Source organism: Syngnathus acus, chromosome 4 (assembly GCF_901709675.1).
Source record: "Syngnathus acus chromosome 4, fSynAcu1.2, whole genome shotgun sequence".
NCBI classification, from domain to species: Eukaryota; Metazoa; Chordata; class Actinopteri; order Syngnathiformes; family Syngnathidae; genus Syngnathus; species Syngnathus acus.
Genome location: NC_051090.1, coordinates 10,911,379 through 10,926,666, shown reverse-complemented (window position 1 = coordinate 10,926,666; position 15,288 = coordinate 10,911,379). Strand labels below are relative to the sequence as shown.

At 48.7% G+C, this 15,288-nt stretch overlaps 3 protein-coding genes across 4 annotated transcripts; 2 read left to right on the top strand and 1 right to left on the bottom strand.

Annotated features, from left to right (window-relative positions):
• Positions 1-169: 169 nt before the first annotated feature.
• Positions 170-8,513, top strand: LOC119121562 (PH domain leucine-rich repeat-containing protein phosphatase 1-like). Its single transcript, XM_037249275.1, has 17 exons — positions 170-2,056; positions 2,289-2,485; positions 2,612-2,737; positions 2,844-2,992; positions 3,100-3,246; positions 3,565-3,795; positions 3,966-4,168; positions 4,239-4,299; positions 4,378-4,473; positions 4,750-4,905; positions 4,980-5,180; positions 5,310-5,472; positions 5,596-5,726; positions 5,804-5,920; positions 6,019-6,213; positions 6,293-6,530; positions 6,776-8,513. Exons 1-17 carry the CDS (start codon positions 463-465, stop codon positions 7,847-7,849), a joined length of 5,079 nt encoding a protein of 1,692 aa, XP_037105170.1. The 5' UTR covers positions 170-462; the 3' UTR covers positions 7,850-8,513.
• A 752-nt stretch (positions 8,514-9,265) lies between these two features.
• Positions 9,266-12,632, bottom strand: si:ch211-191a24.4 (uncharacterized protein LOC100150331 homolog). 2 transcript variants are annotated; one of them, XM_037249550.1, is made up of 4 exons: positions 12,496-12,632; positions 10,841-10,943; positions 10,626-10,750; positions 9,266-10,227 (listed from the first exon to the last, which is right to left on the bottom strand). In XM_037249550.1, exons 2-4 carry the CDS (start codon positions 10,939-10,941, stop codon positions 9,569-9,571), a joined length of 885 nt encoding a protein of 294 aa, XP_037105445.1. In that variant the 5' UTR covers positions 10,942-10,943; positions 12,496-12,632; the 3' UTR covers positions 9,266-9,568. The 2 variants fall into 2 exon arrangements, with proteins under 2 accessions (XP_037105445.1, XP_037105446.1); XM_037249551.1 differs by having other exon boundaries at positions 12,364-12,502.
• Positions 12,633-13,076: 444 nt separating this feature from the next.
• c4h8orf82 (chromosome 4 C8orf82 homolog) lies at positions 13,077-14,936 on the top strand. The gene is made up of 3 exons (XM_037249572.1): positions 13,077-13,392; positions 13,470-13,518; positions 13,681-14,936. The coding sequence occupies exons 1-3, from the start codon at positions 13,225-13,227 to the stop codon at positions 14,148-14,150; spliced, it is 687 nt and encodes a 228-aa protein (XP_037105467.1). The 5' UTR covers positions 13,077-13,224; the 3' UTR covers positions 14,151-14,936.
• The last annotated feature ends 352 nt before the right edge of the window (positions 14,937-15,288 follow it).

Sequence of the window (15,288 nt, the reverse complement as noted above, 5' to 3'; positions counted from 1 at the left end):
AATGTTAATAATAATAAGTAAAGATTGATTTTTCTTTCTTCTTTTCTTTTTTCCTGCTGTGCTACGTCACTGTTTTCCCCACATGGGCAAATTTCCGAGCGTCGGCGCGACCCTGAATGCACCATACTTTCTATTCACTGGGACCCGCCCTGCCCATACTTTCTATTCACTGGGACCCGCCCTGCCCTGCCGTGCCGCCCGTCACTCATCCGTCTGCAAGCAGGACAGCCTGACTCGCCTTCTTGTGCTGGCTTCCATGGCAACAAACTAGGACCGCATTCGGAAATCTTCAACGCGCCGCTTACCTCACGGTCGCTTGCAACGATGGGATGATGTGGCCCAACGAGGTATTTGGCAGAACACGCAGCACCCGGGCTAGGCTAGGCTAACGGGGAGAGCTCGACGCTAGCCAAGGCTAGCCTCCCTCCACCTGCAAGCTGTCGCTAACTGCGCCTCACGGGGATGGAACGCGTGAAGGAACACGAGTGTGGCGCTCTTTCGACTTCGCCAACACCACAGTGGACGCCAGAGTGTAATCATGACGGCGCTCACGCCAAATCGAGCGGATTTATGGCGCTATCTGCTGCCAAGCGACCATCCATCGGGGAAGACGAGGCGACTGGTGGCGCCGAGGCAAAACTCTTGACAGGGAAGGGACTGGCGGCCACCTCCCTTCTGCAGATTGCCATCAGGAATGGGATCTACCAAAACCAAGTTGCTAACGCTATTGGCGGCGCGGTCAAGAACATCAACATGCCCTCGGCGAAGACTGGCAACATTTACAGCCTTACATCGGCCAACAGCGGCACTTCGAGCAACTCGTTGCTGAGCAAGAGACGGCAGCGGCACAAGCGGAATCTGTCGCTGGGCTGCCCGCCGACCAGCAGCTCCTCTCCCAGCGCGTCTTCCGCCGAGGCGTCCGGCGTCGCCCCTTCAGCCTCTCCGCTGAGCACCCTGAGTCTGGATCGGAAAACCTTCCTCAGGCAGAAGCAATCCAAGCAGCTCCTGGCCTCCGACAAGGGATGGGTGCGATCGGACCTGAGAAGGGGTTGCATTCACGTCCACGACTGGCTCTTGCCCACCTACCCAAGGCCAGTGCTGTGCACAGTAGACACTCTGGCCGCAGAGGTGGTCAGCAAGCTGGAAGCAAATAAGAGTGAGGGTGTCTTAAGAGTCACTTGCCAGACAACAACTGAGAAAGATATTCATGGACAGACTGATGACACGCGTAGTGCTGGATCAGATCCCACAGACGTGAAGACAAAAGCAAATGAGGCTCTGCTATTTAACAGCCAGGCGAAACCATGTTTTGAGTCTGATCTCTTCTTAGATGATTCAATTGCAACTAACTCTTCATCAGAGCTTTGCCTGAACGACATTGGCTTGGAAGTCAACTTTAGTGCAAGCGATTGTTGTGGCGCGTACTCTGGATCAGATTTGGAGACCAGTACTTGTGAGGACATCAGCCTGGGAGGACCCAAAAGCACGCCGCAGCAGGACTCCCTCAGTGAAGTCGCAGGTTTGCCTATAGACTCGCCGGTATTGAGCCCAAACTGTGACAGTGCCACAGAGGGACCCGATCCGTTTGAGAGCTCGTCCGATGAGCTGGAGCTCACTTCTTCTCCGACACGCTCAGCTGGTGATTCTCCCGCAGACCCACCTTCAACCGCATACCTCTCAAATGCTCCAAAGCGACCGATCGGCTCGCTGGGAGACGCCAGCGAGGCTGCCGCCGGCGACGGCAAGAATTCACCTCAACTGTCAAAGGCCACCTCCAAATGCTCCAGCAGCTCTCAGACAAGTGAGCGAGCGTCGGTGCGACTCGACCCGGAGATCGATGCGGGGAGCAGACTGCGGCCCGAGCAGATCAATAGCAGTCCGACTCCAGCGCTCTTTGTCCAGCTGCATGGCGGCGTTGTGCGACGTCTGCACGACGACGAGAGACCACTACAAATATTGAATGAATACCTGAGCAACCTGGGCTTTGAAGACCCGTGGAGGGTCCAGGAGGAGGGAATGAATGCGGGCATTGGCAGCCTCATTCGCTTCTACTTTGGTGAGTACTGTGAAAAATGAGTCGATGTTTTGCTTTGTTGTCTCTTTTAATTTGTCTTTCATTTGATTTAATTTTTATTGTCGACACAAAGGTCGAGGCATACTTGGATACTCTGTCCTCCCGAAATGTTTTTGTCAGTGCTACGATTCAACGAGTACTCCAACATAAATTTGGTTTAGGGGGAAAAAGTGGGATCTGGGATTTCTAGTAATGAGCCCTGGTCCCTCTACAGGAAAGCCTCGGAGCGCGGGCGGTTCGGAGCGTGTGCAGCTTTCCGGGGTATTCAATGTGCGCAAAGGGAAGCCGGTGCTGCCTGTCAACCGCTGGTCCAAACGGCAGGTCACGCTAAGCGGAACCTGCCTTCTCGTGTCGTCCGTCAAGCACGCCCACACGGGCAAGATCCACGTGCTGCCTCTCATTGGAGGCAAGGTATGCAATCCGTATTGTCGTCTGTGACGCGCTTAAAAAAGCGTTTGCATCTTTTTATTTTTTTTATTTTGCTTCCGCTTGGGAAGCTTGTATAGAGATGCAATTTGAAAATGTTCCTGATTGCAGGTGGAGGAGGTGAAGAGGCACAGCCACTGCTTGGCGCTAAGCTCAGCGGGCCCCCAGAGCCAGACCTACTATATCAGCTATGAGTCCTACACCGAGCACCTCTGCTGGCACAGAACCGCTTCCAAGGTGAGGCTTGACCTTCTCAAATGTTTTCTCCTTTCAAACCAGCGTCCTTTGAAAACGATCGTAGACAATTGACCCTGCTCGTTGTGTCCGTCCTTGGCCAAGTCAGATTGCGTCCCAGCGGGTGAACTCTGTTGACCTGTCATGCTGCAGTCTGGAGGAGTTGCCCACTCAGCTGTTTCACAGTCAGGACCTAACACATCTCTATCTCAAAAACAACTTCCTGTCCATGAACAAAGGGCTTTCAGCACTTACCAGGTGAGTTTGCAGCACCTTGACGGCATGTCAAATGTCCAGATTGCTTGTCCTAAAGTAACACGCAACACGTCATGAGATTATTGATTGTAGCGCTGCGGCTCTTGCAGGTTCTGTAAACTGAGAACCCTGAGTTTGTCCAATAACGCAATGTCAGAGTTCCCACTGGCCGTATGTGACCTCACGTCACTGACTGAGCTCAACTTGTCGGGAAATTACATTTCAACCCTTCCTGTGGAAGTTGGAATCATGCAAAAGTAAGTTGACCAGACTGAAAGCAATAAAAAAAATAAAAAATAAAAAATAAAAAAAACTGATTCATGAAGTCATTTTGAAGCTTTATTTTCTCACTGCTAGTTATTATGATTAAAAAGGGTCAGCCGAAAGATTTGCTTCTCAGAGCATCGTTGATTGTGGCTGTGTTCTGGGCCACGGTTGCCTTTTCTTGTAGCAATGTCAGAAGATAATTTTTCAGTTATCTTTCTCAGAGTTGACCGTAGCATGTTTCGAGAGAAAATGAGGCGGGAAAAGCAACGTTGCATTTTTGTCAATTAACCCAAAAGCAATGTTGGCAGCCTGCAGACGCTTCTTCTGGACGCCAACTGCCTGACTGCACTGCCCGCTGAGCTGGGCACCTTGGAGGCGTTGGTCTACCTTGGCTTGTCTTTCAACTGGTTCACCTGCATCCCTCCTGTCCTGAAGAAGATCAAAGACATGGAGAAACTGTGCCTGGCAGGAAACCGAATCTCGGTCCTGCACATGGCCGGACCGCAGCCGTTGTGCGCTCGCCGCCACATAGATCTCAGGTAAACGTTAAAACTTTCAGGAGACCAAAATTTGAAGTATGCGGTAGGCTTCGGATGCTACTTTATACCGTAGCGACTAAAAATAGAAATCTGTCCAAATCACTCCTTGGCGCCGTCCGTCTACTTTAAGCTCGCATAATCCACTCCAAGGTGATTTTCTGCTACTACAGGCTGAACCGGCTTGAAAGTGTGACGCTGGGAGACACGAAGCAGCTGGAGCACATCGTGCAGCTGGACCTCAGGGACACCGGCTTGCAGCAGCTGGACGTCAGCGCCCTCTGCAAACTGGAGCTTCTCTACTGTGATAGAAACCGACTCGCCGTCCTGCGAGTCAGCGGCCACGCCCTCAAGAGCCTGCATGCCGCACGCAACGGTACGGTGCGGCCGCAAAGCGCGCTTTGTTTCAGGTTGCTGATTCATCAATATTGTCTTCATGATTACAGAGCTGCAAGAAGTGGATGTGCGGCCTGTCCCGGAGAATCTGACTCTTCTGGATTTGTCCTGGTACCGAGACTCACTACAAAGCATGAGACTATGTTCTTGGTTTTAGCTGAATGTTGACGCTTGTCTGTTTTCTCATAGGAACAAGCTAAGTGCTGTCCCAGTTTGGGTATGCGAAAGCAATAAACTGGAACTTTTGGACATCAATCACAATTCCGTGAGCGAGCTGCCCGTGCGGTGAGCATCGCACACAAATACTTTCATGAAACGCTACCAAGCCTTGAACAGCATAGCCGAAGCAAAAGGAATCAATTACGTGTAATCGAGTGTGAAATTCTTTGTAAAGTGACAGTGGGAAGCAAGCCGAGGGAGACAGCCACGTGAAGGGGTCGCCACATGATCAAAGAACATTTAGCACCGCTCTGATCCAAATGCAAAAATTGTTTTTGACTGAGTGAGATATAGCTTCCAGTTTCCAAAGAGAGTGAGCTTGATTGTTTTTGTGCATCCTAGCTTGCTATCCAACGGCGGCCTCCGAAAGGTGCTAGCAGGCTGGAATGCTCTGAGCCAGCTGGGCGAGGGCCCGGAGGCCTCCCAGCTCCAAATCTTGGACCTGCAGCACAATTGTCTCAAGGAGCTTCCAAACAACCTCTTCATCAAAGCCCAGAAGTGATTACAGGCTGCCTCGCTTGCCTTTCTTTTCATTTGCTTTATCATGCCGATTGTACGTTTGACGCTTTCAGCTTGCTCTATCTGAATGCCTCGGCCAATAAGCTGGAGAGCCTCCCTGCCGCGAGCCCGTCGGAGGACACGTCGAGCAGCCTGGAGGAGCTCTATGTCACCAACAACTGCTTGACAGACACGTGTGTCCCTCTCCTGAGCGGACATGGCAACCTCAGAGTTCTTCATCTCTCTTACAACCAGCTGCAGACCTTCACTGCCAGGTAAACAAAAACAAAAGAAAACGCCCAACTCAATCAGGAGGAGTTTTTGATTGTTTGCTAGCAACGCAAAACTTTCATCTGTGGAAAGCAGTTGTAGCTCCTTAGTTTGATCTATTTGTCGCTCTGTAGTAAGCTGGCCCAACTGGAGTGTCTGGAAGAGCTTGACCTGAGTGGCAATCGGTTGAGGAGCGTGCCCACCACCATCTTGAGCTGCCGCCGTCTGCAAAGCCTCTCTGCACACTCCAACTGTATCAGCGCCTTTCCGGAGGTCCTGCAGCTGCCCGAGATCAAGGTTCAACCTCACTACGCGACGAAAAGCCAGTCAGCAATGCAAATGTTGTCGTCTGGGTATCCGTCGGTTTCGGCCAGCCAAAGATCCCGCCGCGTCTAACCTCATCTTTGTTCTCACCGTCAGTGTGTGGACCTGAGCTGCAACGAGCTGACGGAGATTACCTTGCCAGAGTCACTTCCCGCCAAACTGCAGGAGCTGGATCTCAAGGGAAATCCCCGCCTTAACTTGGACCACAAGAGCTTGGAGCTTCTCAAGTGGGAATCTTCCCAATACGAAACCTCCATTCTCGTTTTTAGCTAAAGACTCACAAAATCACACGGTGTCTCTGCAGTAATATCCGATGTTTAAGGGTGGATCCGTCACCGTCCGCTCCCAGCGCCAGCGAGCGTCACGGAGCTCCTGCAGTCTGGAGTCACGGATACACGGAAGCCTCCGGAATCAAAAACAAGTCAGTCCTTTTGCTTCTCGCTTCATCTTTTCTCTTTTCATGTTACGCATATCTTGCATGTCTTGCAAAGCTGGATGGAACTTGTTTGTTCCTGGCAGGTTGTGTGTGGCCGCGCTTGCTCTGGACACCTTCTGTGGAGCCCGTGAAGCACTGTATGGCGTTTTTGATGGCGACAGAAATGTTGAGGTGCCTTACCTGCTGCAGTGCACCATGGGAGACGTGTTAGCCGAGGAGCTCCAAAGAGGCCCGAGCCTGGGAGACTACATGACCAACACTTTCCTCACCATGCAAAGGTAGACGTTCGGTCGGCAACAGCCAACGTTTCCGCAGCTGTGCTCTGCTGAGCGTGACTTCTGCGCCGATCTTCCCTAGGAAACTGGGCACGGCGGGCCAAAGGCTGGGCGGATCGGCGGCGTTGTGTCACATTAGACATGCCCCCGCGCCTCCTGGCGAGCGCAGCGGCTGCTTCACTTTGAAAGCTGCCAACGTGGGCAGATGCCAAGCCGTCTTGTGCCGAGATGGAAAAGCCGTGCCGCTCTCGGCCATCCACACCGTCCGAGAAGAGGTGGAGTGCCAGAGGGTCCGACAACATAATGCCATCATCACAGAGGTGAGCCTCAACTGTGCGCTCGTAATTTTGGGGATCCTACACTATGTCATTGTTGGTTTTTTCATCAGTCTGTTCTAGCCGTGCTTGGCGCCTCGACTTTTGAGTGTTAGGATCTCCGTATTATCCTCCATGTAAACATCAACACAGCATAGTTAGCGGAACTATGCGACCAAAATGAAAACCAATTCTCAACTGCAGCCGAGATTGCGCATTTAACTCGGGCCTTCGTGCTTCTCTTTCTGCAGGACAATAAAGTCAACGGCATAACCGACTCCACCAGAATGATGGGATATTCCTTCCTGTGTCCGTCCGTCACCCCCCGGCCACACGTCTCCACGGTGATGCTCACCCCACAGGATGAGTTCTTCCTCTTGGGCAGCCGAGGCCTGTGGGACATGTTGTCTCCCGGCGAGGCGGTGGAAGCGGTCCGGAATGTTCCGGACGCCTTGGCCGCCGCCAAGAAGCTGGTCACGCTGGCTCAAAGCTACGGCTGCTCCGACAGCCTCAGCGCCGTGGTGGTCCGGCTCAGCATTAGCGAAGACTGCTGCTGCTTCTGCGAGCTTCTGCCTCCGCCTCACAGTCCCGGTTTGGGCGGACGTGCGCACGCTCAGCCCTACTTGGGGAGCGGCGACATGGCGCTTCCCCTGGCCTCCTCGGGAACCGTCAGCGAGCTTAGCAGCGAGTTCAGTGCGTCAGAGTTGAGCAGCGAGGTGGGCTCCACCGTGTCGTCAGAAGATCCGCCGCAAGCCGAGCCGCCGTCGTGCCACTTGAGCCTGCTGGGGCGAAGCGGCGGGCGCTGGGTCACCTGCGCAAGTGGTGGCTTCCAGAGGCAGTCGTCCGACAACGGGCTTGACAGCGAAGACGAGGAGCCCATCCCGGGGGTTTTCTCCAACGGCAGCCGAGTGGAGGTCGAGGCCGATGTCCACAGTTTGCACGGCCCCCCACCGCGTGGCACGCGTGTTCCTCCCAGTGTGGCTTCCAGTCATGAGTCTTGGGCTCCCCCTGTCACGCCACCCTCCCCCTGCCTCAGCGGGGAGACCCGCTCCAGCCCTCTGGGCCGGCGGGCTCGAGCCAACGGTTCTGTGGCGTGCCAAGGCAGGAACCAAGACCTGATTGAGGAGGCGGCGGACGCCCCGCTCAAGAAGCAAGGGGGTTACTTTAACGCCTCCGCTCAGCCAGACCCCGATGACCAGCTGATCATTCCGCCGGAGTTGGAGGAAGAAGTGCAGCAGATCATCCGACAGCAGCAGATGGAGACTCGCAACCAGCAAGCGGCCGCCTACCAGAAACCCACTGAGCGGTTCATTACACCGCTCTAACTCGGAATCCTTCCAGTCTGCCACTGTGCCACCTGGTCATCTCGGAGTCCACGTTGATTTGCGCTGGTTCCTCACAGGATTCCAGTTGGTCTGGACCAGAGACTATTTAAAAGAAGTCAATGTTACTCTTTTCTACTGTTAACTTAGCGCGCAACAAAGATGCAATGCAATTTTTGTAACACTTGTATTAATTCAACAGCATTTTACATTTCAGAAGCATTGTAAATGCTTTTCCAATAGAATTTAGACTTGAGGGTGCTTAGAATATTTTGTCAGAATTTATATTTTTTTCTGTTTCATCTTTTGTTTTGTGGTACGTTGAGCGCCGAGTTCTCTTGTGGATGTTCCAACTTCTCTGTCATAACTTTTGGTCTCTCATTTGTCAGAGTTAGTACGATATTAACTAACTCCTAGGAGTTTAATACTTTCAAGTGACATGGTCACCAATGCAGGCAATTTTTCTCTGAGAGAAAAATAAATTATATACGTATAAATTTCAGTAGGCTGTTCCTCCACGTTTGTGTCTGAGGTTTGCTGCCGTGGTGAATGAATGTTGAAGATGAGGATCCTCTTGTTCTAACCAGCACATTGAATGTTATCTGAACTGTTATATATTTCAACTGCACAAAAAGCTACTTTTCTAAATAAACTCATGTTTTCAAATGTACTTTCTGACCTCTTAATGAGTTGCTGTTTTGCCGAATTCATGTTCTATTTTCGCTGATGCATACCGCCACCTACCGTATAGAAGTAGTCAATGCAGTCTTCAGGAAAGACTGCCTCAACAAACACGCAAGACATGCAATGCAGGGCGAGTTTCCATCATCGACGGTGAAAAAAAAGGTTTAAACTACATGGTCTTTTTATTTTTCATTTGAAAACCTTATTTGAAGTGGCTATTTTTTTCGTAAAAAAAGTACTATACATAGTCAATTTGTTTTATAAAAAAAAAAAGTTTATACTGCATGGTATTTTTATTTTTCATTTGGCCACTTCTTTTCATAAAAAAAGTCTTAGTATACATCGTCAATTTGTTTTGCTTTAAAAAAAAGTTTATACTACATTGTCTTTTTGTTTTTCATTTGAAAACGCCTTAGTATACGTGGCCATTTTTTTCATTAAAAAAAGTCTTACTATACATAGTTAATTTGTTTTATTTAAAAAAAAAAGCCTTATACGTGGTATTTTTTTATTTATTTATGGTCATTTTTTCATAAAAACAAGTCTATACATGGTCAATTATTTTTATTTAAAAAAGCCTTACTATATATACATTTTTTTTTTACATTTAAAAAAGCTTTAGTCATGTTTCCATAAATCTTACTATACATGGTCAATTTGTTTTATCAAAAAAGTCTTACTGTACATGGTCTTTTATTTTCCATAAGAGCCTTTCTATACATAGTAATTTAAAAAAAAAAAAGCCTTACTAAAAACGACCGTGAATGTTTTAAAGTTGATGACGCACACGTAACTTCGAACATACCAAATATGAATAATAACTGCAAATTGGATCCTTTCTCAGTTTGCCTTTTTAATCAAGCACAGCATGTGTGCATTTCAAAAACAACGGTTAAAAATGCTAAAACTGCACGATGACATAAAACAAGGTATCCTGATGCACTTACAAAAAGTCAAATGAGGGATTTGGGTTCCACAACACAAATGTTAAACGATCACTTTGTTAAATGGAGGAAGAGGCAAAATCCAAACGGTCTGTCACACCTCGGTGGTTTCGGCCCCGAGGGGGGTACTCTGCGGATTTGATCTGAGTGGCTTTGGCTCCGCATGGCGCCGTTTATGCTCCTTCAAGTAGCGCTTCACCCAACGGATGGTTTGGAAGGTGAGCACCGTGCCCGCGGTGTACAAGATGGCCGTGATGAGTCCAAACAAAGCCACGGCTGCATCGGCCCCGCCAACGTCACAGTTCATCCAGGTGTAGCCGTTGCGGGCGTACAGCCGCTCGCGCTGCACGCAAACGTCAGTGGCATTGACACCGATCACAAAGTGCAGGTAGAGAGCTACGGCCACCACATAGGCCACAGCCCCCACGCCCTGAAACGCCAGCGCCCCGTAGAGAAGCTTGCGGGACAGACGGTGGGGCGGCTTGTTGCCCGCCACCACAAAGAGCAGCGAGAGCACACCCATGGTCAGGCTGAAGGCGATGCCGCCGTAGATGCCCGGCGCTCTCATCTGGCTGTAGTGCATGTCTAGTTCGCGCACCTTCTGCAGCTCCGTGCCCTGCAGGTTGAAGTTGGAGTTGATGCTGATGCTGCCCAGGCCGCCCATGGAGGATAAGCCCGACGTCACCATCTGCGCAGCAACCACGCAGATCAGGACCAGGCCATTGGTCAGCACCGAGCAAATCAAAACGATACCTGAAGGCACAATACATTGGCATGGATATCGAGTTTCTGTGACTGAGAATTGCTCAAGTGAAGCATTTGTGAGAATGACTGTCTAGTTATTATCTACAAAATCCTTTGAGCCATTGAGCACGGCAAGTCGTTGAACCCTAACCCGACTTTTAACCCTAACCCGACTTTTAACCCTAACCCGACTATTAACGCTAACCCTAGCCCTAACCCATGTAGTTATTGCATATGCTGCATCCTCGACAGCAGCTTCGTACCGTACCTCATCCACATGACAAAGAACTTTGTGGGAAAACCAGTTGGACGGTATTGAGTCACAGAAACCAGAATGGAAGCATGCAGAATGAAATCAGAATCCGGCCTTGGAGAAAGCCCCGAATCCTTTCCGCAGACAGCCTCACCTCTCCTGGAGCACATGTGTGTGCATTTGGAGTCATTACGCTCAACACGCGGTACGTCACGCTCATGGCTGTGAGCTGGGCGGCGGTCCGGATCACGGTCGTAGTACGGTGGTTGGGAGGATGACCTGGAGAACGGCAACAAACACAACTGGGATCCATTCGTTCAAGTCTTTTGCGCTGCTATCAACAGAAATGAAAGTTTCTATTGTACTCGCCTGTCAGCTGATGAGCGGTCGCCATCACGTGGGTCACGGGGCTGTCGGTGGTCCCCGTTTCTCTCCCTGTGGCCCGGCTTGGACCGGGGTGCTTGGCTCATTGCTGGGAAATGAAAAGGACACCAAAAAACTTTGAAGAGAAAGGAAAAACGTTGCCGCTCTCACTTGAGTTTATTCTTGCTTAGCAATCACTATAATTTAGAGACAGTCAATTATTAACTTGCATATAGTGCGGTAACTAAATTAGTATGGCTAGTTTGGTCCGTTATTTCTGTGTCCAATAACTGAGTAACTCATTTGACATGACAAATCAGTTTTTGTGTTTGAAAATGGCATACTGTGTATATCTTTTGTGAAAGAAAACTTGCAAGTACAGTGGAGCCTTGGTTTTCGAACGTCCCAGTTCTCGAACAAATCGGTATTCGAACAAAGAATTCTAGATTTCTTTGCTTCGGATGTCGGACTAAATTTTGGTCGTCGAACCTCGCGAGATGAACCAAGAGGACCTGCATGCCAACTGACTCCGTTCGTTATTACATTCTCGTTACTCTGAGGATTGCATCAACTCTAATCATGCCTCCAAAGGAAGCAAGTGGGAGCAGTAAAGCTGATCATGGCGAGAAGAGGAAAGTAGTGCGCAAAACGGTTGAATTTAAAAAATAATTAATTGCAAAATATGAGTCCGGTGTGCGTGTGTCAGAGTTGGCGCGGGAGTTTTGCATGGCAAAATCGACAATAAGCTCGATCCACACGAACTTTGATACAGTACGTATACTGTATGTTATCTTCCATTAGAATTTCTGCAGTTTTTTTTTGTTTTTTGAAATTAAGAAAACGTTTTTGCTGTTTTCTTTCACATGATCTTTAAAATGTTGTCTTTCATTGGTAAAAATAAAAAAAAATGTTTTGATGTGCTTTTTTTCCCCCTCACAATTTAAAAAGATATATTTTACTAATAGAATGAAACACACAAGCGAGTTGCTACAGATACAGCAATACATTCCCCAGCCTAGCCTACGCTATTAATTCAGTTTATTATTTATATTATTTATTTATACATTACCGCCTCACTTATTTACGCAGTTTATGTTGTAAAATATGGTGGTTTTTTTTGTCTTGGAACGGATTAATTGTTTTCCATTATTTGTAATGGGAAAACATGATTAGGAATTCGAACGATTCACTTCTCGAACAGCCTTCTGGAACGGATTGCGGTCGAAAACCGAGGCTCCACTGTATGACTGATCTGAAGAGCTACTAGCCAGCTATCAGCTGTAAAAGGAACAGCAGGTGCATCCACTCTGATCTGCTGTGTGCTTGCCATGCAACCTGGCTCCGCCCCCGACATTTCTTGACTCTACCTACAAACAACTGAGAGGCTAGCGACGACCACCTGAAGTGATCTTATGTAAAGACCCCACTAAAACAATAGTGGTGGTGCGTCAAAACTTTTCATCAGACGAAATCGGCTCACGTCTACGCTACAAGAAAACTTTTTAGAAAGTTTTTAAAAAGTATTCCACCGAAAATCGCCCCACTCGGAAACACTCGCCACTGCCCAAAAATCAATTACTGGAAACTCAAAGCTGTCAACAGTGTCCCAAATCGAATGTGGGTGGCTCAGCGTTTAGCATTTGTCAGAAATCCAAACTCACTGTGAAGTTGGTGTCCGCGAGGAAAAGTGAAACTATTTCGCCATTACGGCGTCCCGTATGAAGCGAGCCCAGGTAAGGTAGAAGGAAGGTGGACTGTGCCCCACCCTGCCCGGAAGAGGAGACGGGATGGGGAGGGGTTGGGTTTTCACATTCAATATGGCAACCCCGTTAACGTACGACACAGCGTCCTAGGCGTTTAAACATATGTTCGCTGTGTGTGCGTGTGTGTGCGTGAATGAGTGAGTGACAAAAAAAAAGTCAGCGAAGTTGTGCGTCACTTTCGACGCAACTTGTGTTTCGCTCTTGCGATGGTGTCACACCTGCGTGAAACTAGCCACCCACCTAAGGGAAATAGTTTGTTTCGTTTGTACTATGAAACAAATCTTCCGCCAGATGTAAACCTCAAAACATGACAGCACTGTATTTCATGTTCAGATACATTTATGTACGAATCTACAAAATCTGATACCATGTCTATTCACCACACAGCATTGATGTTCTTACACTATTTTACGCACAAATTTAATTTACAGCACGATAGCGCTATACCAATTTAGACCGTTGGGTGGCGGTAGTCAACATAAAACAAAAATATAAACATTTCCGGGATACGTCATGAGTCAAAGTTGAAGTTTGTTTATGAGAGTATTTCTGCATGTTTTTGCTGGTCACACCGAATCTCACGTTGGATTCCTCTTAGTCGTGTAAGTACATTTTGAGGTTGAGCTCATGTTGTTTCTTCGGACAAGTGCCGTGCTTGTCAGCCAGCGTGTGGCCGCTTTACGCTGCACGCCCACCGGCTACAAGAGCCTTACAACAGCCGCTGCGTACGTGCAGGGTCAGAGCCCCGAGCCACGCATCCGAGAATACTTCTACTACATTGACCACCAAGGGCAGGTGACCGTTGCGGCGGTTGTTTCTCATGCAAAGTTCTTTGAGATGTTCTTCATTTTGGCTTGCGACCTTCTTTGCAGTTGTTCCTGGATGACACCAAAGTGAAGAATTTTGTCACCTGTTTCAAAGGTAGAGGCGACTTCGATACTGGAATCTGACGTTGTTTAGAAATGTACAACATATAAACAACCAAGTCTGCTGTCGACATATATCTGCTTGCGCATTTCTATCTTAAAACTTGGATCGTTTTTAATGTGATGGTGCTTTGTATTTCTTTTCTTGTCTCACCAGACAAACAGTTCCTAGTCTTTTTCTTCAGTCGCCTCCGTTTAAACCAGAGCGGACGCTACGAGGACGCCTTCCCCTTCCTGTCCCCGTGCGGGCGAGAGAGGAACTTCCTGCGTTGCGATGACCGACCGGTGGTCTTTACGCAGCTGCTGCAGGACGCCACCGGTGACCGGGACTCGCTGTCGTTCTGTGGTGGCGCAGACAAGCTGACGGTGGACTTCAAGCCCGAGGCGCTCTACATGCACCCAACCAGTGGACGAGTTTACCACCCCTGCTTGGAGCGAGTGGGCGGTGTCGGGCTGGTGAGGTCATCCCTGGCCATCGAGCTCAGCCCGTTCTTTATCTACGCTTCCGAGCGGGCTCAGTCAGGACCGCCCACGCACTTCTTATGGAGGAAACAGCAGTACACACTAAGCAATGAGCTGGCCAGAAGCTTTGCCACAGAAGACGACAGCCGAGCTGGAGGGCTGTAATGTCCTGATATAATGACACTTGAGTGACATGTCAGTCATAAAGGTTTGGCATTTCGAGCATTCATATGATCTCGAAACTAAGAATTGTTAAGTGTTTGTTAATTTAATGAGCCCTGCCAAGGCCCGTGACATTGATGAGCGAATTAAACTTGAAATATTAGCGAACGACCAAATTAAACTTGAAATGTTAGCGAACGTTCCCCACTTATTTCGCAAGACACGGCGTGGCAAATGTCAAGTGCTGTTTGTATTGACGTTTTACACAGCTTAGTGGTTAGCGTCAATACCAGTGCGGACACGCAAGCACTGCCTGCTCCAGAGAAATTATGGGATTAGAGAACTGCGCTTGTTAAACGCTTGCCTTCAAATCTGAACACAATGAAAACATTTAGCACGAGGGACTGAAAGGCTTATATTCAACAAGACAAGTTTCTTTTGATTGGCTGAGCATATTATGCATTTTTCCGACTGATTACTCATTACACCGCTTGCTTCACCTTTCATATCAGCAAGGTCACTGCAGCTCAACCTGCGTCATTGCACGACCAGCAGGGGGCGACGTCAACTCGCGGAACAACTTCTAATTGATCCGCGTAACCTTCATTGTCGCAGTCAATAGTAACATTGATGATGATGGCATGCTTGAATGAGTTTGTTGACAACAACGTTCACAAAACCCCGAGCTCCTATTTTTTCCTTAGTGTTTATCCTCCCAGAAGAGAAGTAAGCTTTTATTATCCAATACGGCATTTAACGTCCTGTAAAAAGTAAACACATTTGCAGTAAGCCCCTGTGACTTTTATTAAACGCGCGCACACACACAAAGCCACAAACACACACGTTAACAGCTTGTCTGCCTCTTTGCCTACCGACGGTCATAAATCACCACAGTCTGCACCCTAAATGTCAGGAACGGTAGCAAAATAGAATGTATTTACAGTATTTTCGTCTTGCTGGGAAGGGCCGGTGTTTCTGACTTGTTTAGCCGGGTCATAAAATCCTTCCAAACAGATTCATCATGTCTTTTGCGTGACTGGAAGATTAAGTAGCCAAAGTGTTCCTGGAGCAAAACCCTTGTTGCTTGAGCCATTCCCTCTCTAGCCTTCTGTTATATATATATGGTTTGGGCATTCTTGTT